General features: G+C 38.1%; 1 protein-coding gene across 1 annotated transcript in view; it reads left to right on the forward strand.

Moving 5' to 3' along the window:
* Positions 1-17,699, forward strand: part of LOC103091478 (T-cell receptor gamma chain C region C10.5) — a 41,272-nt gene extending 23,573 nt beyond the window's left edge. Inside the window, exons 4-7 of the mRNA XM_082931005.1 lie at positions 5,185-5,225; positions 11,859-12,188; positions 16,006-16,041; positions 17,560-17,699. Coding sequence (XP_082787131.1) covers positions 5,185-5,225; positions 11,859-12,188; positions 16,006-16,041; positions 17,560-17,699 — 547 coding nt within the window. The remainder of the gene's footprint in view (positions 1-5,184; positions 5,226-11,858; positions 12,189-16,005; positions 16,042-17,559) is intronic.
* Positions 17,700-23,569: the final 5,870 nt, after the last annotated feature.

Raw genomic sequence — 23,569 nt, forward strand, 5'->3', positions numbered from 1 at the left:
CCGATGCAGGGGACACGGGTTCGTGCCCCGGTCCCGGAAGATTCCACATGCCGCGGAGCAGCTGGGCCCGTGAGCCGTGGCCGCTGAGCCTGCGCGTCCGGGCCCTGTGCTCCACAACGGGAGAGGCCACAACAGTGAGATGCCCGCGTACCGCAAAAAAAAAAAAAAAAAGTTTATTTGAAAATACTGGAAAAAAATAAACATTCTCCAACTTTCTCCTTCTGAAACATTAAGTATTAAGTAAAGGTGCCTCTTAATCCTCTTCCCTTTCCAAGCTCCCCTACACAACAGACCCAATTAGTCCCCTACTTCTTTCCAGCTCACATCTCTAGATTCTTTTTCACTTAGATATTTATCTACTTGGAACCCAATTTATATGGTATGAGGTAGAAAGCTATTTTTGCTTTTTCCAACTGGGTAATCAATAGTCCAAAGCTTGTTTTAAAATAATCTATTATTTCCCTATTATTAAAAAATACCAGATCACTGGGGCTTCCTTGGTGGTGCAGTGGTTGGGAATCCGCCTGCCAATGCAGGGTTCACGGGTTCAGGCCCTGGTCCGGGAAGATCCCACATGCCGCAGAGCAACTAAGCCCGTGAGCCACAACTACTGAGCCTGCACTCTACAGCCCACACACCACAACTACTGAAGCCCGTGCGCCTAGAGCCCATGCTCCGCAACAAGAGAAGCCACTGCAGTGAGAAGCCCGCGCACTGCAACGAAGAGTAGCCCCTGCTCGCCACAATCAGAGAAAAACCTGTGCGCAGCAACGAAGACCCAACACAGCCAAAAACAATTAAAAAAAAAAAAAAACAGATCACATTTTAATATCAGCGTACACTTGGATCATCTTCTGGAGGATTTCTGTGTTTTACAAGTTTCACTATTCTTACACCTTTATTCTACTATGTCAGTATCTTTGTAATAAGTGATAAAATCTACTATGCTAAATGTCTCTTCACCATTGTTTTAAAAAATATTTTTCAATTATCTCATATTTATTCTTCCCATTAGAATTTAAAATCAACTTATCTAGTCCACCCCGACATTTTACAACAAAGAACAAAGAATAAAATGTTATCATAATTCTGGTTGGAATTGAGGTCAATTTATATACATCCTTTTAGGAAAGGTTAGCATCTTTATGATCTTGAGTTTTTCCTTTACAAATATGGTATATATCTGTTTATTCAGGTTTTATTTTATGCCCTTTAGTAAAATATTATACTCTTCATATAGTCTTTGTAATTTAATAAAGGATTTTGTACTCTTTACTTACTCTTTCATATTTTACTACCTTCATGGATCTTGAAATATAGGCAACTCCTAAAATACCTTATAACTCTGCTCATTTTCTTGGAATAAGGTAAAACAGAGGAAAAACTATCAGAAAGGAATTGAGTGGGCATCACTTTTGTCTACAATAGGTGCAAAGGGTATTTGACAGCTCCAAGTAATAATACCTTTGAATTTTCAGTTAAAAAACCCTTTCTAAACATGATTTTCATCCAGGTCTTCCCCCATTGTGTTGGGGGTTATGAGCTGCTGTGAATGAACAGTTGCCCACCGTGGCCTCCTCTTACTTTCATTGTCAGGGCAGAGGCAATGATTGCTCACAGGACTTAGGCCGGAACCAAGTGGATCTGGAGTGGACATGGGGATACTCAGGCTCTATACTGTCTGGGTCCTAGCAGTTGGACAGCTCATCTGTATTCAGGGGAGCACTCAGCTGCTTCTGGCAATTTCTTTTTCCTCTGATCCATGTTGAGTGACATAACATTACAGTACAGCATCCCAAGACGGCATCTTTCAACTTATCAGAGAACTAGACTTAGTTTTTAAGGTTTAGTTTAAATAAGGAATCTATTATTTCAGAGAGACAGAATGCTACAAATTTCTTCTTTCATCCCACGAAAAATAATAAGTCATCACAGGACTTATTTTCTCATTTGACACTGCCTTTTTAAAAATCATGTGGCCCAATGGTAAAAGCGGTTTAGGAGAAAAGAAGAACTTTGTTCGCATTGCTCAGTATATTTGTGTTGGCATATTTGCATTTTCAGTTACTGAAGCATTTCCTCCTTTCAGAATACATTCCCTAATCACTAATGGAGCAGCCCTGGCGTTTGTGAGAACAAAAGAGACTTTCATTGATGCAAACTCAGCAGTTTCAACACAACCCAACACCTGGAAATAAAAAAAGCCTTAATTCTCTGAATACTTTTCCTGGTAATTTAGAAAAGCAGTTGGTTGACCAGTTGGTGCTGAACTCTTCTTTTCCTGCTTTTATCCTTTTCATTTTCTATCAGTGCTTTTTAAAGTTTATGACTCGGAGGAAAACAGACATTTGGGTCAATTGATTTGAGGAAAATCTACAAAATATCAGATGCCATGAAACCTACGTTCAGGGATGTTCGAAAGAACCGGAAGATCAAATTGACTCTACAAAGTTTTTTAACTGCTGGTCATGTCATGAAGCTAGGAGAAGGCTGAGATTTTTGTAGGCGCTCTAACCATTGTGATAGCTCAGGTTGGAGCAAGATATTTGGAGGAGGAACTAAGCTCATAGTAACTCTCCCTGGTAAGTAACTTTTCTCTATTTTAACTTAATAGTGAAAAATTCATAGTTGCTTTTTAGAAAAAAAAAAAAAATTTAGGATTCCCCATTATCTGACTGCCACATTCTTGTCCTCAGCATGTGAACAGCAATTTTGCAGCTACTGGTCACTGTATATGGAAACAAAACTCTCTTGTAAATGGCTTATTCTTTTCCCTGCTCGTTAGCAGTTCAAATTCTACCTTTAGAAATTCAACTTTTTATCCAAAAAAGAATAGACTCAGGGTAGAAGTTAAAGTATTTTGAGGACCATGTCTGTAATCTGTTGCTATAAGTTATTGGTTCAAAATGCTTTTCTTATAGATGGGCTTTTTGTAAAATAGATTTTTAAAAAATTTTTATTTTTTCTTTGTGTCTTTATTTTTGGCTGTGTTGGGTCTTTGTAGCTGCATGTGGGCTTCCTCTAGTTGCAGCGAGCAGGGGCTACTCTGCGTTGTGGTGCACGGGCTACTCATTGAGGTGGCTTCTCTTGTTGCGGAGCACGGGTTCTAGGCACACAGTCTTCAGTAGTTGTGGCACGTGGGCTCAGTAACGGTGGCACACGGGCTCAGTAGCTCTGTGGTATGTGGGATCTTCCCGGGCCAGGGATCAAACTCGTGTCCCTTACATTGGCAGGCGGATTCTTAACCACTGTGCCACCAGGGAAACGCTACGGATGGTCTTTTAAACGAGAGACAATATTTACCTCTTCTCTATAGTTTGAGATGAACACATTGCTCCTTTCTCCCAATAACCTGAAAAAAATGACATTATTGGTTTTCATCTCATCCTTAACAGCAGTGCAGAAAAATTCTTATAGTAAATGACTATAGAACATCGATAAACCCCACTTCTTGTTACTCTAGCTTCTCAGAGATAGGCTGAGATCAGCTGAAATTCATGCAGTTACAACTCTTGTTACATTGCTTGGATATGGACCAGTTTCATACAGTATATAAAATCCATATACTTTGTTTACTGGAAGATTTTGATGAAATGGCCACAACCATCTCATTAAAGGTAATAATAATATCACCTACTGTTTACTGAGGACCAGACACCAAGATAAGTAGTTTCAGTGCCTTATCTCCTTCCTCAACAGGAATCCTCTTCTTCCCATTTCATAGATAAGGAAACTGAGGTTTAGAGAAGTTCAGTTACTTGCCTAAAGGCACGTGACTAGTTACTGTGGCAAAATTTGGGATCCAATAGCGACTTGTTGATTCCAAAGTGCAGGGTCTGGACCATTATGTGATGTTAAACGTCATGTTCTTATATTCTGAATATTTAATCTTTTGTATTCTGACCTTTAAAAAGGATTTTGTAATTGACTACCTAATTAGTAATAGTTCATAATTTGTATTAATACTCATGTGTGAAAATAATGCTCCTGCTTCTAATCATGGCACCAAAAAGACCTTGCTCCTCCCAGCAAAGATCATATAAGTCATACTAAATATCCAATTATTAAATACTCAAAATACGATTCTTAGAGTATCTTTATAGAATGGCAATTCATTCTGACACCATTTCACTCAATTTTCCTTCTGTATTGGCACCAAATTTGCTAAAAATATTGAATCTGGTAAAAGAAGTATAGCATTTATACTAAACTGCATAACTTAGAGCTGCTTTTCCAGACATGATGGGAGCGAAAAATACCAAATACACACTATGATATTTAAAATAGATAACCAACAAGGACCTACTCTGCTCAATATTCTGTAACAACCTAAATGGGAAAAGAATTTGAGAAAGAATAGATACATGTATATGTATAACTGAATCGCTTTACTGTACACCTGAAACTCACACAACATTGTTAATCAATTATGCTCCAATATTAAATAAAAATTTTTTAAACTAGTGCAGGAAAGGTGATACCAAATGCTTGAGAAATACCAAAGTGAATAGGATTCTCTGAGGAGCAGCGGAGGATTTTATTTCAATGCCCTTGAAACCATAAGGTTATTTTCAGGTAGAAAGGAGCAGTCTTTCAGCAATGAATAGCTTAAGAGGCCATCATTAAAAATTCACATTCTGCCGCAACTCATCTGGTTTACTGAATGAGGATTGGATTCTGGAAAGAAGTTACTTTAGAATTAACCCAGATACCTACCTCTCAATACATATATATCACAAAATAGCTATAAAAGGTAATGAATATACATTTATTAAATAATCAAATACATTATTCCTAGTTCAACTTTGGAAATTAAAGAAACATTAACTGTATACCCTAAGCATGAACTGATTTTATATGTGAAAACACTTTAAAGGAGGATATTTAGAAGATTTAGGCCAAATGGTGAGAAAAGATGGAATCATACTTTCCAGTGTATGTGAGGTGAGATGGGAACAGACATAACCCAAGCTGCCCAATAAGAGCAGATTCAATTTTTCAGTTCTTGACCACTTTCGTACCTAATGTGCTTTTGCTTGAGTTCCATCTTTGTTTATTGTTAGCAGGGCCATTATTTTATATATTTATACAAATATTGAAAAAATATGGGCACAATTTTAAAGCAGGCCGAGAGGGAGATTTCTACAAAGGCTTTTTAGATAGTGGGCTAACACATGGCAAGAGCGTCAAAGTGTTTGGTTCTGGAACACAGCTCATTGTTACAGGTAAATATTCTTTAAATTCTGCAGTATGGTAGGGGAGGGAGGCAAGCAATACAGGAACTGCACGCTGCAGTGCTGGTGTTGGCCCAGAATTCTTGGATTTGATCCCTGTTTGGTCACGAATCGGGGTGGGGTCTCTGGAGAGGTCGGTGACTCCATCCAGGTCCTTGGAGTCTGCCTGGTTCCTTCTCTGCCTGACCTAGTACAGAGGACATTGACAAGAGTTAGCCAGTTAGACCAAGTGTGAGTCCCTCAGTGGTGGATACATTAGGTTCATTGGGTCTTGGAAAATTTCAAAGACTCTTAGGTGGTTTTTTAATTTGATTCCAGAAATAACCGATGGAAAAATTGGACAAATATTGTTCAACTTGTCATTTAGTTAGAGAATGATTAGTATCAAGTAGCAAGATATTTAACTTTGCAACCATATTCAAGCATGTCTTAAGGTGGATTTTTTTTTTTTCTAAATTCAATCCAGTAAATTTATTCCCTCTTCATTTGCCTTAAAGGTGAAATTTTGCCTGGATGAGGGGGGAACATCTCTCAAGTATGTTCCTACCCTATGAGATCCACGGAAATGAAAGTTTTAAAAAATTTTCACAAAGTTGATAAAGCATTGAAAAAAATGAAAGAATTATATATTTTGATCTCTTTAGTGGTTGTGATCATATGAACAAATGAATTTGTAAATTGAAAAGCAACATTCGGTCCCCCTTTTTCAACTGACTATTCAATGTAAAGTATAGCAATCAAATTAAATAAAGGTGACCCAGATATAACTCATAAGTGTCCTGAAAAATGATTTTTAGTAGTGTGTAGTGCAGGGAAAAATATGGACTTTGATTCTAGATCTGTCACTTTCTGTCTGATGATCCTTTAGCAAATAAAATTTGCTTCACTGGTTAGTGCTTTAAAAAATTATGCAAATAATGCATGTCCATTGCGGGAAAAAATTGAAAAATACCAAAATAAAGAAAAATTAAAAATTTTTATAGACACATCACTGTTAACAGTTTGATATATTTCTACTCACTTATTCCATCTGTGCAACAACCATCTTGAGTAGATGTTGTGAGGATTAAACAAAATTAAAAATGAAAATTACCACCACAAATGTTGGGACATGGTCTACGATAAAAAGATCAATTCCTTCTCCAGAATTTAAATTGTTACTCATTTACTCATTGGAATTCTTTATGAAATCAGGAGTGCAGCTAAATGTATTAGTTACCATCTAGTCTTAGGTCATTTTAGAACAAATGGTCGGTACTTAAAAATTCTCTCAGTTTCTATGACCAATTGTTACCTGTTTCTAAAAGTGGTAAAATGTAATAAGCATTATCTCAAATATTATTAGCCTGAATATAAGGTGCTCTCTCATCTTGCAGTAGAAATATCTGGAAGTAAAAAAAGTGTTTTTTTTAATATTATTTTTTTTGCAACTTGAACATATAAGCTTATAGAGATATAGACAAAAGTCAAATATTCAATTGTAGTATTTAATCTCTTGTTTGGATTATACCTGAAAGTTAAAAATTATGTCAATACAAAACTAGTTGAGAAATATTGCTTTTTGCCCACACATTTCATTAAAAATTTTGTTCATACCCTAAACAGGCACCTAAAACATCTACCTTAGAGCAACTTTCTAAGTCATCTCAGGGTCTGTTTGTTTTGTGATCCCCATACGATGATGCCAGTGGGTATTTCATTCAAAGAAATAATTACCCACTTATAAAATAAAAGGAAAGCATTTGTAAAATTTATTCTGTTATTCTATACATGTGCAAGGTAAGCACAAACTGTGGAGACTTCAATCCCAAATAATTTTTACTAGGTAATATTAATACTCCCAAACCAGCTTTAACTGAGTTCCTTTCAGGTTGGTATCTTGTCCAGGTAGTACTTTTTGATCAGAGCAGAGTATTAGAAGAGTATCTTTTAATATGAATGGTTGCACAGGCACTGATACATAGGCAGCCCCTTGTTTTGTGAGGGATAATTTTGAGAAAGAAAGCCTCACCTTATGCTCTGGCACCCTCAGTCTGTTTGAAACCTGCATGTTTTGCTTCTATATCACAGAACTAGGATTAGTAAACATCTTTTACCATACCTCATATCATCCTGGAGTTAGATCTTACTAATTATGAACCCCTAGGGCAGAAAAACAAGCAACCTACAATGCACAAACTATTTGTCACTTATTTAAACTGCTTATTTGCAAAATCTATTTGAGAAGACCTAACAGAGCAAACATATATAGAGGCAGAGCATGAAATAAGAATAGAAGATCAGGACTTCCCTGGTGGCGCAGTGGTTGAGAGTCCGCCTGCCGATGCAGGGGACACGGGTTCGTGCCCCGGTCCGGGAAAATCCCACATGCCGCGGAGCGGCTGGGCCCGTGAGCCATGGCCGCCAAGCCTGCGCGTCCGGAGCCTGTGCTCCGCAACGGGAGAGGCCACAACAGAGGCCCGCGTAAAGCAAAAAAAAAAAGAATAGAAGATCAAAGGCACTAAGGGAAGCAAAAAGAAAAAGGCCTCTGATAATCTAGCAAGAAGCACAGGGTAAGATTTTATGCACAAAGGTAGGAGAGTTATGTGTCAGTTATATCTCAGTAAAAAGAAGTGAATAAAAAAAAGAAAAAAGAAGGTAGGGGAAAATGTAGTAGAATACATACCCTTTGTTAACTGATAAAATGAAGCACACCAAATTTTCAAATATGATATGTTTTCCCACCATAAAATTAGAAAAAGACTTCAATGCAGGAGTCTTGAAGGAGGAAAGTGATGTAAAGCATGGACATTGACTTCAATATCCATTCCATAAAATGGAAGAAATGGTCTTTAAGCCAACCCAGTTTATACTCCCAGTGCATCGATGATACGGCGCCATAACATTTAATGTCATTCAGATGGTGACCCTCAGCAGATAACGTCAGGCAGGTTTTCGTGATCCAAGGTGACAATAATAGGATTCGAGGACCAGGCATCCTGCCATTTCTCTAGTCATCCTGCCTTGAAGGTCCACTGCCAGGAGTTGCAGGCTGAACTCTGAACATGAGCTGGAGAGAAGTCAGATTGAGGCTGAAATTTCTGGTAAAACTTCAAATGCCAATAGATTATGCTGTTGATTGGGGAAAAGTCATTTGTTTTGGACAACATGAGTTAAGTAGTCCCATATACTGATTACATATATTTAACCAATGTTCCCTTTGATTTTCTTAACCATAGATATGCAGGGGATAAGACAAGATATATTGCCTATTAATCGGGTGTGTAAAAGACACATTTCCTATGATGAAGGCTTTGAAAATTCCAGATATATCAGAGCACAGCAAACCAGGGAATCAGTCTTCCTGCTTGATTGCCACAGATCCGATTGCAACCCCCAGATACTGAATTTCTAGCGGTGAGGGCATGATTTGGTCCCATGAGATTAAAATGTCATATTGGACCACACAATCATCACAAATTGCTGATAAAATGATAATGATAATAATAATTATTATAATCTCATTTCTGTAGCACTTTTAATCAAATTGCTTTTCAGATCTTGTTTTATTTTGGTCTCACTTCAGCACTGGTAGGGATGATGAATTGATTTACATTAACATCATTGTTTTCAAATAAATAAAGGCTTCAGTTTACCTGATTAGCTCAGACACAGAACTTGTTAAGAGCAAAAAGAACCAGGAACAGAACGCTGGTCTCTTGAATAGCAGGCTGTTATAGTTCCACTAGGATTTGAAGAAATCAGAGAAGCTAAATTAGTCTAAAGTTTTTGATATGGGTTCAATCACTGTGGAATTAATACATAAAAATTTTCGGCAATGGGACAAAACTTGTGGTCACAGGTAGGTATCAGAGGAATGCAATTTTTTTCAAGTTTTTGGAGGGAGGAAAGAAAAAGTTAGAGTAAGAATCTTTAGAAAAAACAGGGCTGTGATGGTATTTAAATGTAGAGACCTTAGAAGGAGTTTTAAACAAATCTGTATAGTAAAGACAGCACAGATAACACTGTGCACATACTGTGATAGGAATTAGCTTTGTGTCCATGTGGACTCATACAAAGTGCTCATACGTATGTAATTATTATGAAACTGTTTGACCCAAGGCTGAAGTTTGCTATTACAGGTAAGTTTTGTGAGTTGACTTATTACTTTTCTGATGGTGAAAGGGTGTTGTCAAGGAGCCTGGGCTTTGGCATCAGGCTGAGCTGGAGCTCCAGGTCCATCCCTTACTGCTTATGTGAACTTGGAGATGATTCTCTGGCCTCAGTTTCCTAATCCATAAATGGGATAACAGCATGTATCGAGCAGGGGCTGTGCTGGAATTGAATGAGACAGTGTGAATAAAGTACTTTACACATTGGCTAACTCATCATAGGTGCTGGATAGGTGTATCTACAACTTATTCCAAGAGAACTGTGTCCGGTATAGAGTTATTTGCAGCCTATAATATTAACAGAACAGATATTCTCCAGTGAATACAGTTGTACTTCTAACTGCTCAAATGAAAAGTTATCTTACTGTCCACTCGCACAAAAAGATTGAATTTAGACACACTTTTTTCTCTTTAGCAGACTTTTTCCTCACTTAGCAAGAAAAATGAGATTAAAATGTGTCTGTTTTTCATTTCTGTTGCTGTTCTATGTTTGTAAACATAGATTATGAACACTTTAGGCACACAGAACAAGAAAATAAATCTTAATACTTTATCTCAATTGCTATTATCTCAACACCAATATTTATTGCCTCTAAAATTTATAGCCAATAAGTTTGAGTTTCTTACTCATGTTTATAAGGAAAAAAATTGAATTCATACAGAAAATGGTCGAGATGTAAAGTCAATGAAATGTAGTTAGAAATGTCATAAATTTGAAATTCTTATTTAAATATAAATTAGTTGTAATTATTTATTTGATTAAAAATGTGACAAGACAAAATAGAACGTGTAAATCAAGATCAACAAAGTACATATACAGTTGGAGAAATTTTTAGTGTCATTATTATAATCAATCAAATATTATTTGCGCTAAAATTGAGATGTATAAAATTAAAATAAGCACAGTGTGAACTAACTATATTTATAGTATGAGTAAAAAATCAACATTGTTTGCTTACTGATTTAGTATAAAAATCAAGAACTTGGCTACAAAGGCAGAAATTCTCAAGAATATTTTTCCTTTTCTGCTCAACGGGGAAATCCAGTTCTTTTCTTAAGAAATTGCCCATTGAATTATTAAACTAAATCCAAACTAGCCAAAAGACAATATCAGTAAAGCATTAGTGTTTCAATTGAAGATCAAATTGGAAAGAGTTCTAACATTTATAATTTCAGTTGTCATATTAACAATAAATGTATAATCAAGAACATTCCAGCATTCAAGTGACATCCTTTGCAAACTGTGATGTTTTTGTACATATCTTGATGTTATGTCTGCAAGAAAACTCGGGAACCATAACTTTTAACATTACACTAATTATATATACTCTTTATTCAGCAGGCGTAAACACAGAAATATTTGAGCTTGAAAACAGTTCAGCAGCCCAACAGGGTAGACTCACATTTCGGGGGAGACAATAAATTAAGTCAAAATATGGTGACTTCTTAGTCATGCTTCAACTTCAAATGAAATTCCAAAATAAAATGTGTTCTTGATGAACATTTTGTAAGTGCATTACTTGGTAAGGTAAATATAAAAGCATTTCCAAAAATAATATATTTTAACAGAAATATTGGAAGTATTGCTGTTTTACTTCTAAACTCAAGGCAGTGCTTTGGAGGTGCAGCTTTAATATTGCCCTCCTCAAAAATCTAGAGTGGTTCAGATGTGACATTGAGAAGTTGTACAAAATTAGAAATCAACAAGGAGAACTTCACTTCAGAACTGAGCATGGGACCCACATTTGAAGCTCAAAGTTCAACTTGATAGATTGTCAGATACAGGTGGAGGTAGAGTCCCATTAATACAAGTAACTGTATATTGTTTTTAAAATGATAACCCCCTCCTGACATTTATTTATTTAGGAATTAAGATAAATATGGTGCATTCCAGAATCAGTTAAATGAAGAATGAGGTTCAACAGAGATGCAGAACATGAGAATGTATTAACCGGCCAAAGAGAGCGTGTTAACAAAACACAGGATAGGAAAGGGAAATAGCTTAGAAGTGACTAAAGATTTTTACCTGTCGAGAGACCATCAAAGTTACATGGTCTTCTCCCCCAGCCCTACCACCCACTCTCATCCCCCTTTAAACAGGCTCCACTATGATAGAACAAAAGAGATTTAAGAAGATAAATTTGTTCTTGAATGTTCCAAGCATTGATATGGGGCAGTTTTAAGTCATATTCCAACTTAGCAAGTGGAGAAGGAACCAAAGCCAAGGTGCGAGCCAGCCTCCGTTCCTGAACATCTGTGACTTTGGGCAGATTATATAACCTCTTGAACATCTCTTCCCATTGAAAATAAGAGCAATAAGTACCTAGACATCTACTGTGGATGAAAGGCCATGATGAGAACTAATTCAATGGAAGCTTTTCTTCCTTTCACTATAAGCTAGGTTGTTCCAAACCACACAATATTTATGTTTCTCTAATAATTCTTTTCAATTCCATTCCATTATCCCCTACAGATAGAAGCCTTGATGTAGACATGTCTCCCAAGCCCACTATATTTCTTCCTTCGATTGATGAAATAAACCTCCATGAGGCTGGAACACATCTTTGCCTTCTCGAGAATTTTTTCCCTGATGTCATTAAGGTCTATTGGAAAGAAAAGAATGGCAACAGAGTTCTGGAATCCCAGCAGGGAAATATCATCAAGACTAATGATACATACATGAAATTCAGCTGGCTGACCGTGACTAAAAGGTCAATGGATAATGAACACGTATGTATCGTCAAACACGAGAATAATAAAAGAGGAATTGATCAAGAGATTCTTTTCCCTTCAGTTAACAAAGGTATGTGATTATAAAGAAACATAACCTCCCATAATTCTTTTATTCAAAGAAAATACCCCACCTTGACGATCAAGCATTAATGAAAAACAAATATAAATTGTTAAATGTTGTTACATTTAATGGTAGCATAAATGTCCTGCTATTTCCCCACAAAATTAAAATTGTATTGGCTTTGAAGCATAAAAAAGAAAAAAATTTACTGAAGCTTTTTCAGCTCAGTTTTATCATCTGAAATATAAAGGTCACAATGATGTATTTTAGGGTTGCTGTATAGATTAAATGAAACAACGCATATCAAAGTACCTATCAATTTAGCACACAATAAATGCACAAAGAGAGATTCCATTTTTGATGACCTTACTTGATCAGGAAATAAGAACAATTACACATCTTACAAGAAGGTTCCACTCAGCAAGCAGAGTCCCTCTCACTTCACTCTTACTTTACTCAAAGTATAACCCAGAAATAATGAGTTATTAAATGACAAAATGGTGTTCGTATGAGGAAGCCAGATCACGGCTCAACAAAATGTAGAATAATTACTGTTGCATGTTTATTATGGTCTTAGGTTTTTGAGGTTTGTGTTTTACCTACCACTTAAGCTAAAATTTTGTAATTGAAGATTGGGTGAGCCTAAAGTGTACAGACTTACTCCCATTTTACATAATGAATGTATTTCTTGCCATGGGTAAATGCCTCTCAAGAAACTTTTCTTGCAGCCCTAGCACGTGCCAGGCCTGGAGGGATGTGTGGATGAACACTCTCGGGTGAATTACTGTCCCAGGAGGATGCACTACAGTAAAGAAAATATACACTTTTCCTAATCACTCAGGGTCTCTCATGATTCAGGCATGATGTCCCAAAGGAGTCCCTTTGATGCAGATGCTGTGTATATCCACACAGTGTGGGCAGAGGGCTGGCTGTACCTTGGCCCTGGCAGTGGTCCTGTAACTCACTGGACTCGGGACTTAATGACCTGAGTGTTCACCTAACAGACCAAAGGACCCAGAATGCCCATCAGAAGAAACCATTTTGTTATCAGTTCTTTTCTCTGTGGTTAGGAAAACTTTTTAAGCAGTGGCAACCAAGCATAAAACAAAACTGTGCAGAGATTTTGGTGTGTAGCAGTCTGAATTTCTGAAGCAAGTCTTTATCTTCTCGGATCGTGAGTTCATCCAATGATCAAATTACATTCGAGCACTTGCCTTGGCTTTGTCCTGGGGCTGCGATGAAGAGCAAATGAAATAACGTCAGTGAAAATGCTTGCTTTCCAAACCATAACACTGATGTATTTATTCATGCATTCATTGTATTTATTGATATGCTTTTCTCAAACTAACTAGAGTAAGACTACAAAAACAACCCTAATTTTCTATTTCTACAGCTGAGAAACAGAGGGGAAGCAAATACTCAAAGTGTAAGTTTAACATAACCTTGGGCTTTAAGGTCCTATTAGGTTTTGATTTTGCTAGTGATCAGGGAAAAACAAAATGATAAGTTCCATGGTGATGACGATCATAAAGGAGAGAAGTTCCAGTTCATAACGTGTTTTACTTGGCACTTAATTTCTGAAATAAATGTCTCCCATGGGCTTCTCAGTGCAACACAGCAAATGACGGCATTTCTGTCAATGTCATTCTACACTAAATTCCTAATGCTGTTTCATAGAAGTTTTTGTTGGTTGTTGTTTTTGCTGTCTTAATGAAAGATAAAAATATAAGATGGAAGCAATGAAGTGATCTTGAAGGCTCATAAAAGTAATCTGGTCCAAGTTCTTGATTGAGAAAGAGAACTTAGGATATTCACACAAATTTTATGATGAAAACTTTTTATGCTATTGTTTTTACCTCAATCAATGCATGGTGATAAGTGATTTTTATTTATCTTATAATAAATAAATTCGCTGAAAGGAAAAGAAAGAGGTTTTTAAGACATATTAAAGTCAGTTCTTAAGTATATTTTAACATCTAACATGAGTGTACTAACATTTAACTTCTTGGGATTTACCCCAAAGTCTACACAGGTTTACCCTCTACCTGAAAGTAGATTGTTCCTATGAAACCTTTCCTAAGATGAAAGGCATAAAGCGAAGAAGCAATCATCTTAAGACAGATCTTGCTAACAGATGCGCAAAGTAAATGAAGATAAGGCACAGATGCTCACAGATACAGTTCAGAGCTATGGCAGCTTGATGCTGAAATGCTGAGTGTAGTCCCTTGGCGATGCTGTTCTTGTTGCTGCAGTGCCTGCTGCCTCTATCATGGCTGTGGCTGCAAAACTAACACTAAATGCTATGTTTGCTTTTAACCTTTTCTCGTAAAAGTGAAAATCCTCTTCAGATTTCTTTCTGTTAGCAAAAACAGGTACTAATGTAGGTCTTTCATAAAAGAGAAGTGGCGTAAACTTTTGAAAAATAGGCGATACTTGTACCTTGAAGCCATTTTTTAAGGCAAACCAAATAAAGATCTCCCTGAACCATATCATAAACTAGAGCCATATCGTATGTACAAAAACACATCTAGGAGAAAAAGGATAAACCAAACAACCTCAGTGTCTCTGATTTCCTCCATCCAACAGTCTACTATTCTTTTTTAAGAAATTTTGTTTTTGTATGAATGTAGGAGGAAAAGGATAAACCAAACAACCTCAGTGTCTCTGATTTCCTCCATCCAACAGTCTATTATTTTTTTAAAGAAATTTTGTCTTTGTATGAATGTTTGCCTTTTTTTTTTTCATTGTAGATAAATACAACTTTCACCTCAGGTTTTCATATTAACTAGGAATATGATTTGGTCTATCTCTCTATCCTGGAAAGAATTGAACTGAAATGCTGAGCTCCTGTAATAAATATTTCATTTGTTAAGAATAATTAAGATCTCTGGAAAAGAAGATGTTTTCAGTGTCCACCATGGTGGAATTATGTTGTCTCTCTATAGATTAATTTCTCTATTTCTATGGATTATTTTTTACAAAGTACTTCCCACCTACTCTATCTCATTTAATCCCCCATGACCATCCTTTGAATGCACTCTGTCATCACTGATATGACTTATCCTCTAATCTTTATTCCTCTTTTGTACCGTGGAATACCCCCAAATACAACTCACTCCAGTGTCACTGGGGAGTTAAAGGAGATAATGCATACGAAGTATTTAAGCAAGTACCTGGCACAGTAATAATCACTCACTAGCTATTAGCCTCATTTATATTGTTATCCTGACGTCCACAAACTCCACAACTGCAGAAAATCACATACGTGAGTTGGGGATACTGGGGGTATGTGTGATCTGGAAAGGTTTCACTGCTTTTTTTTTTTTTTTTTTTTTTGATGGGAAATTTACCTAAGCCAGACTCCTTCAAACATGAGATTCTGTTGTAGATTCTGGGATTGGATACATCCATTTTGGGAGCATCCCTTCATGTCAGCAGTGGGTGCTGAAGGTGTAGAGCAGCCGCTTTTTCTGACGATTTGTCTTTTGACGGTATTTCCTGAACACTTTGGGGTGTAGGAGATGAGAACACAGAAGGAAACCAAGATGGTCTTAGATATTACCCTCAAGTTGTAATAAAGAAAAACAAAAATGTACCCTTCATGAACGTGAACATCCTCGGATACAGAAAACAGTATATGCACGAGATCTAATGAATTACATTGAAGCAGACCATCTATTCCCGGATTGTAGGCATCTTATTTTTAATGATTCTCTCCTCTCTCGGCAGATTCTATCAGTCTGTCTATCCAGAGACACACACACAGATGCACACTGTCAAATAATGGATATAAAAATTCACTAATACTTGCTCTTATTTCTTGTAGAGGTCACTACACATGCCTGCGTGAAAAAAAGTAGTGGTAAGTTTTTGTCTAGGTTTGCCTTTATGTCATGCTACAGCACATTTTTTTCCTTTGGATAAATTTAACTTTTGAACTTCCTTGGTTTAAGGTAGAAAAACCAGAATGTCTGGATGCTGCAGGAATAGACTGAGTGATATTTTAATTAAATCTGTCATTTCCTAGGAGTCACCTTAACACAGTAAATGCTGGTTTTGGTGTGACGTGACTCTAAATTAGGGGGTGCAGTGATAGGTTCCGAATTATTTCAACAGTGGATTTCCTCCACTTGTGTGACTTGTGTTTCTAATGACTAGGGAAATGTGATATCAAGTTGTTTGTTTTAGCCCTTGCTAGTAGCTAATACATGAACTGACACTTACTGAGAGCTTCATATACACAAGGTGTTGTGCTGTGTCTTGCCTACATATTCTGTTTACTGCTTATAATACTCCTAGGAGGTGATACAATATCCTCACTTTACAGATGAGGGCAATGAGCTACAATTAATTAAGTCCCTTGTACAAAGCCACACAGCTCTATCTGGCGATTCAACCCAACCCATCTGAATCAATGGTTCATGTGCTTACTCAGTTCTCTATCCCTCCTCTAAGATATAAATATAGAGCAAGAATCCCAAAGTCAAAGCCCTGAGACAGAGTGGGCAGGGGTGTAAGAGCCTGGGCTTCCGCTATCACAGACTGGACTTTAACCCCAGTTCTTTCATTACTAGTTGCATGAATATGGGTAAATTCCTTACATTTTCTGAGCAATACAGTCATCATCCGCCAATAGGGAACAATCACACCCTACTCAGTTATTGCAGACATAAGGTCACATATGTGGAATATCTCCCATAGGGTATCCATTTAGCTGGCACAGAATCAGTACTAGTTGGTGGCCCTTTCTCCCTACATGAAGGTTCTAAGTGAATTTAGAAGCACTGGCTCTGGCCCCGCTGATCCTTCTTTCGTTCCCCGTATCAGGGGGCCTGGAACTCAGCTAACACCAGAGCTGACTGAGGGCAGTGAGTTCTGAGCACATCACCTCCTGTGATCCCTTTCCACACCAAGTGCTGGTGATTCTGGAATTCTGACTCTATGAAGATGAAGCGTGGAAAAGGGAAATTTCCTCAGGAACGGACTCAGCCTTGTGGTCCATTCAGTAGCCAAGTCAGGCCCGTCATCACTGCTGTTAATTATTTCTTGACATCATATATGTCTTTGAAAACTTGATAGGAGAGGAAGTGCCATTACCTAATAACATCCTAGCCACAGTGAGAGATGTTAAAGAAAATACTGGTGACTGAGGCATGAGATCCTAAAGTTTCAGAGAATTTGGATTAAAAAGTTTATTCCACTTTGCGCAATGTTCTCTTTACTAAGCCCCCAATCACCCCACTGTGAACACCAGCAGATTTCCCTGATCTGTACCCCTCATAGGAATCTCATTGATGCTTCTAACTGCGATGCGTTCCCCCATCACTGTGTTTTATCCTCTCAAAAGAACAGGTAAACTAACCAAGATGTCTTCTCCTAGATTCCCTGCAGCTGCAGCTCATGAACACCTGTGCCTGCTACACCTACCTCCTTCTGCTCCTCAAGAGCTTGGTCTACTTTGTCATCATCGCCTTCTGCGTGTGTAGAACAGCCGTCTGCGGCCATGGGAAGAGCTCGTGACAGAGGGCACCACAAAGGGGTCACCTTTCCTTTATCATCTCTTGTCTCTGAAAGTGTCTGCTGAGGATCTAGTTGGGCTTCCTTTCTGGGTTTGGGTTATTTCAGTTCACATGTGTATTCTTCTATGTGCCATTATTGTGTAAGGGCTTTTCAAACCACTGGGCAAGCAGACAGTTTGACTCCGTAACAGGGAATTCTGCCATTACTCGGGGGCAGGGCCCAGGGCTGGCCCAGGGGAGCCTCTCCCCCCACTGTCCCCACAACCTCATCAGGTCCTCCTGCCCCCGAGTCCTCGTGCCTCCTGAGGGCACAGCGGGCAGCTCCTCTCTCCTCCCTCAGTGCCTCCACCCAGACCACGGCCCCGACCCTCCCTGCCACCCACCCTGGGGCCACCAGCTTTGCCACTTGAATCCTGTCCTTTGATTTTCATAAGAGACATGAAAAATAAAAAAAGAAATCAAAAGTCCACTTCTGTCTGTGTATTTTAATTTCATGAAATCTAACCAAGGTAAGAAACAGCATGACAAACGAGCTGTCAAATCCAGCGCTGGTCGTAATAATGGTCACACCGCATTTCTGAGTCTTTCCCTGAGGTGCCGATTATAGTCCTTTCTTTGGGGCACTGGCTCCAACGGCACCTACTGCCAAACGAAGGTGCCCGGGTTCCTGCACTTTCAAAGGTCACTGGATTCAGACTCATTGGTTTGGGACGTTCCTGTGATGACAGTATAACAGCCAGCGTGACCTGCACTGTGTGTGCTCACACACAGTGTGCTCACTGTGTGTGACCTGCACTGTCTGTACTAGCGTCTCACAGGCACTGACTCCTGATCCTCACATTAACCCCATGAGAACTGCACCGACACCAGAGGGGCACTGGGAGGAGGGTGAAGCACACAGACTCTGACCCCAGAGGGCCTGAGTTTGAACCCTGGGTCTTTTTTTTTTTTTTTTTAATAAATAAGAGAGGCTGTTATAAATATAATTAAAGAATAAGAACAAGAGCAAGAGACTATCAAAATGATCAGATAAAATTTTCAACTAAACTCAACTGAAAAATACAGTAAAATGGAAACTTAATTGTTAAACAAGTCATGCACTGTAGAAAAAATTTATAAGCTAGAATCTAAAAATGAATAAATTACATGCACACACAGTTATATATATATATCTCACATATAACATATAGAAAAAATATAAATATGTATATCTATATGATTAGAAAAAAAGGAGTAAAGAAAGAAAATATCTGACATACTTACAAATGGACTTCTGGAAGAAAAGAACACGAAGAATGGAGGAAAGACAATATTTAAAGAGATAATGGCTAAGTATTTTCCAGAATTGTTGTATGGCATGAATCCTCAGTTTCAGGAAGTCTAATCAATTTCAAACAGGATAAATAAAAAGCAAGATATACTTAGCCAAGTTGCTGTAAAACTGTAGGACCAAAGACAAAAACATTCTTTTAAAAGCAGCCAGAGAAAAAAGAGAAATTGCTTACAAATGGCAAAAATAAGATTAAAACCTGACCTCTTGACAGCAGCAGTATAAAACAGAAGATAATTAAACAATAGCTTCAACTTTCTGTGAGAGAACCGCTGTCAACTTAAAATTCATTATCCTCTAAGCCTACCTCTCCAGGACAAAGGAAAATATATTAACTTACAGATTAAGGAATTTCTAAGATAAGTATTTCAAAAAAAAAAAAGAAAGAAAAAGTGATCTCAAATGGAGGCATCTGAGATGCAAGAAATTATAAGCCAAAAATATGGCATGCATGTTAATCTAAATAAACAATTACTATATAAAGGAAAATAATATTACAATCAAGAGAGAAATGATCTGTTCTAAGGCTTTGCTTTTATATTGATTTAACTTTACATTGTGTTGAGTTAAATTCCCTTATTGAAGCTCTTTAGGGCAACCACTAAAGAGGAAAAGCAAGAGAGGAAAAAAATAGAATGGGGAAAATTAATAATAAAAAAGGTAAGAAAACAGAGGGGAAAGACAAAACATAAATCACAAAATAACCTAGTAGTAATGAATCCAAATAACTCTGTAAGCATTTCAAAAATAATAGATTATATAAAAAACAGAATCCAACAATATATTGCTTGTATATGACACAATCAAAATGGAAAGGCATTTGGGTGGAAAAAGATCTACTAGGCAGGGCTTCCCTGGTGGCGCAGTGGTTGGGAGTCCGCCTGCCGGTGCAGGGGCTGCGGGTTCGCGCCCCGGTCCGGGAGGCATGCATGCCGCGGAGCGGCTGGGCCCATGGGCCGTGGCCACTGGGCCTGCGCGTCCAGAGCCTGTGCTCCGCAGCGGGAGGGGCCACAGCGGTGAGAAGCCCGCGTGCCGCCAAAAAAAAAAAAAAAAAAAAAAATTTACTAGGCAAATACTAAGCAAAATCAGCTGGGCAAGTATTATAACAGAAGAAAAGTAAATAAATGACATAAAAGTTGGAAAGGAAGAACCAAATCTATCACTATTCACTATCCATAGATCATGTGACTGTTCACAGGAAATTCCAAAATAAACAATAGGAAATGATTAGAATTAATAAGAACATAACAAAGATGTTGGATATCAAATCGATATATAGAAGTAATTTGCATTTACACGTATTTGCAGAAAATAGAAAATGAAATTCAAAAAGGTGACATAGTAATTCTTTATATCTAACTAGCATCTATATATGTATCTATCTATCTATCATCTCTCTATCTACCTAAGTCTTTCACTTATCTACAAAATCTAGAATTAAGTCTAAATTTAATGTGGAACCTTATATAAAATTTTAGTGAAAGACATTAAAGAAGAATGAAATAAGTAAAGAAATACCATGTTTTGGGAAGGGCATATTTAATGTTTTTAAGATGTCAGATCTCTCCAAAATTATCTGCAGATCCTGTACACGTCCAGTGAAAACACAAAACGTATTTTGTGGAATTTTACAAGCTGTTTCTAAATTTTATATGGAAGAGAAAGGGGCCAAAAATAGCCAAGAGAGTCCTGAAGAATATAAATAAGGTATGGGTGGGGTGGTGAATGGCCCTTCAATGTATCAAGATTTATTATAACATAATTTAGACAGAGTGGTATGGTACAAGGATAAACAGGGAGAAAAAGGTGAAGAGAACGGGGATCAATTCATATAAAGTCCTATACAAAACAGGGATGGCAATGGAGGAAATCAGTGGGGAAAGGATCAATCATTCGCTGAATGCTGCTGAGGCGATTGGTTATCCATAAGGAAAACAAAATGAAATCGTATCCTTACCTCACACCATGCAACAACTTTCTTGTTTTATGCCTCCTGATGCTTCTGAGGGGCTTTCTCCTGTCACAATACTGGGGCAACAGGACAGGGGCTTTCTCTAGTGATTCATGGTGGAAAAGCCCTAAAGAGAGAAACTTCTAAAAGCTACCAATGGGTAGCAAGCTGATTCAGCTCTTCAGCAATTCAGCAGTAGGTTGTCACATAAAGAACATATACAAATTTAATTCCCTGCTGATTCTAACTAACATTTTGGAATCCTAGTCACTTCTAAGTACATTTCCTTTCCTTTAAGAAAAGGTTAAGTGCTAATGTGGTTGCTGGTTTGCCAAGAGAAATCTGGCAACTCTTACAAGTACAGATGTAGAGTGTAATTAAATTCTTAATGTAGAGCCATACAATTCATTGCTTTGAAAATAATACTTAACTACAAAGCCATCCTACATTCTTTTAGTAATAAGTATTGACTGGAGTTGGAGGAGGAATTTTTTTTCTGACCTGGTTGATGAATTCAAGTGACAGAGCCCTGGGTCTTCATTAGTACATTTCTGTGTGATCTCAGGCAGCGATCTGAACTCTGTGCTGTCATTTCCTCATGTGTGTAATGAAGTTACAGCACCCTGTCTCCTGGAGCGTGAGGATTAGATGAGTTAATAATGTTTGGTCCATGCACATCCTTGACAACATTAGCATCTACTGTCGGTAGCTCTACTGTAAAAACAGTAGATTCCACACATACACACGCAGACACACCGAGGATCATCTCTAACCTCATTTCCCTGCAGACAGGGTGGGTGTGGATGGATCAGGGACTCGGTTTTAACAATTCCCCAGGAATCCCGTTCATCGTCTAAGAGCCCTTGGGGGAGGGTGCAGTTATAGCCACAGCTTACAGATCGGAGAGATTAAGTATTCTGCTCCTGGTCACTATTTTGCAAGTAATAGTCAGTTACAGCCAGGGCTCTCTGAACTCAGAGCTCATATTTTGTTTCCTAGGATCTTATGGCTTGTCCTTGGCTCACTGTCTACTGGGAAAAACAAAAACAGAACAAGCCACAGCAAAATGAAACACGCACTGCTTCGTGACTAAAGACATCCTTCAAGGAGTCGGTGAGAACTTTCTCAAGGACTTGTGGGTGCACCTGTCTTCTCCTCATGTACAAACTCTGGAATCACGATAGCTGTTCCCTTTATTGTCCACATCATGGAAATCCTGCCTTACTCTGTGAGTGTGTCTAGATTTGTAACTGCTCTTTTGGGGGGTGTAATGAATTGGACTGAGATTCTCAGGCAGAGCAGGACACTGGATGGTGCTCTGAGCATCCTGACACCACAGCTCCTCCCCTAGACTCAACGGGCCCTGAGGTCCTCAGAATCTCCCTGTGGAAGCCTCTTATATGTCCAGGAGCATTTCTAAGGTGGGAGGAAGGCATACATCGTTTTGGTCCAGTCCTTTTCCACTACAGCGTGGCTGCAATGTGGTATTGGGGGAGGAACCCTGGACCAGAGGTTCTACCTCACATCCCATCGTTAGAGCCTCCACTTCCTGGTCTGTCATAACCAGCTGTGTCATTTCTCCTTGACCATGTCACGTTGCCTAAGTTTACCCATCTTTAGAAGAAGGTGTTCAAATTGAGTCACTTCAGATTTCTATGGCAATGTACAAATTCAATGATTAATAACCCAATGAAGTAATAATAGCAAAGGCTTTCTGGTACTGGTCTAAGTGCCTGTTAACTTATTTAACTCTCACAAGACACGTGCAATTATCGCTGTTCTATAGATGGAGAAACTGAGGCAGAGAGGGTTAAGGAGGGTCCCTAGAGTGAAAACAGCTAATAAGAAACAGACCTGGGATTTGAACCCAAGCAGCCTGGCTACTGGAGCTCTGCTCTTACCTTCTACATTAGTTGCTGCTATTATAGAAACAGGTTACATTTGCTTTCGGTTAAAACAGGAAAATTTCCTTTCTTGTCCACGTTTCCTCTCCTTGCTCCTAGGCTATGCATGCAATGAAAGGATCAGAGGCCAACCTGCCCCCAAATTTTTCATGCCGGGAAGACTTTTATACACTGACTTGCCAACCACTGATAGAACCTCTGTGACTAAAGTCCACGACACTTGGTTGGATAAAATATATACCACGACAGCAGGCTGCATCTGCAGGTGTGAAATGGAAAAGTTAGGCAAAGAGGGATACAATTCCACATTAGAACTCTCATGTGTCAGTTGTTTTTATAGAACTAGAGTACATCACACATTTCTCAAGTATACAAAAGGGAAACTTCAAGGCAGCAATTCTCAAAGTTTTTCCCGTTATGAATTCTCTTTACTGTTTTGGAATTCTTTCCCTCATAGACTTCAGTTTTTGAAGGCTTCCTGTCAATCTAGCAGGCCACGATTAAGTAATACAGGATTTCCCACTTTATTTATCCAAAGTCATATATAATTGTCAATTAGAAATTCTGAGTAAAAAGAGATAACTAGAAATACTACACCAAGCTGGTATAATTCAGCCAAAAAGCTAGAAATTCAACATTTCTGTTAGCCATGAAAACTAGTCTGGGTAAGTGCATGGTCTCTGTAA

Source organism: Lipotes vexillifer, unplaced genomic scaffold, assembly GCF_000442215.2.
Source record: "Lipotes vexillifer unplaced genomic scaffold, Lipotes_vexillifer_v1.1 scaffold234, whole genome shotgun sequence".
Taxonomy (NCBI): Eukaryota; Metazoa; Chordata; class Mammalia; order Artiodactyla; family Lipotidae; genus Lipotes; species Lipotes vexillifer.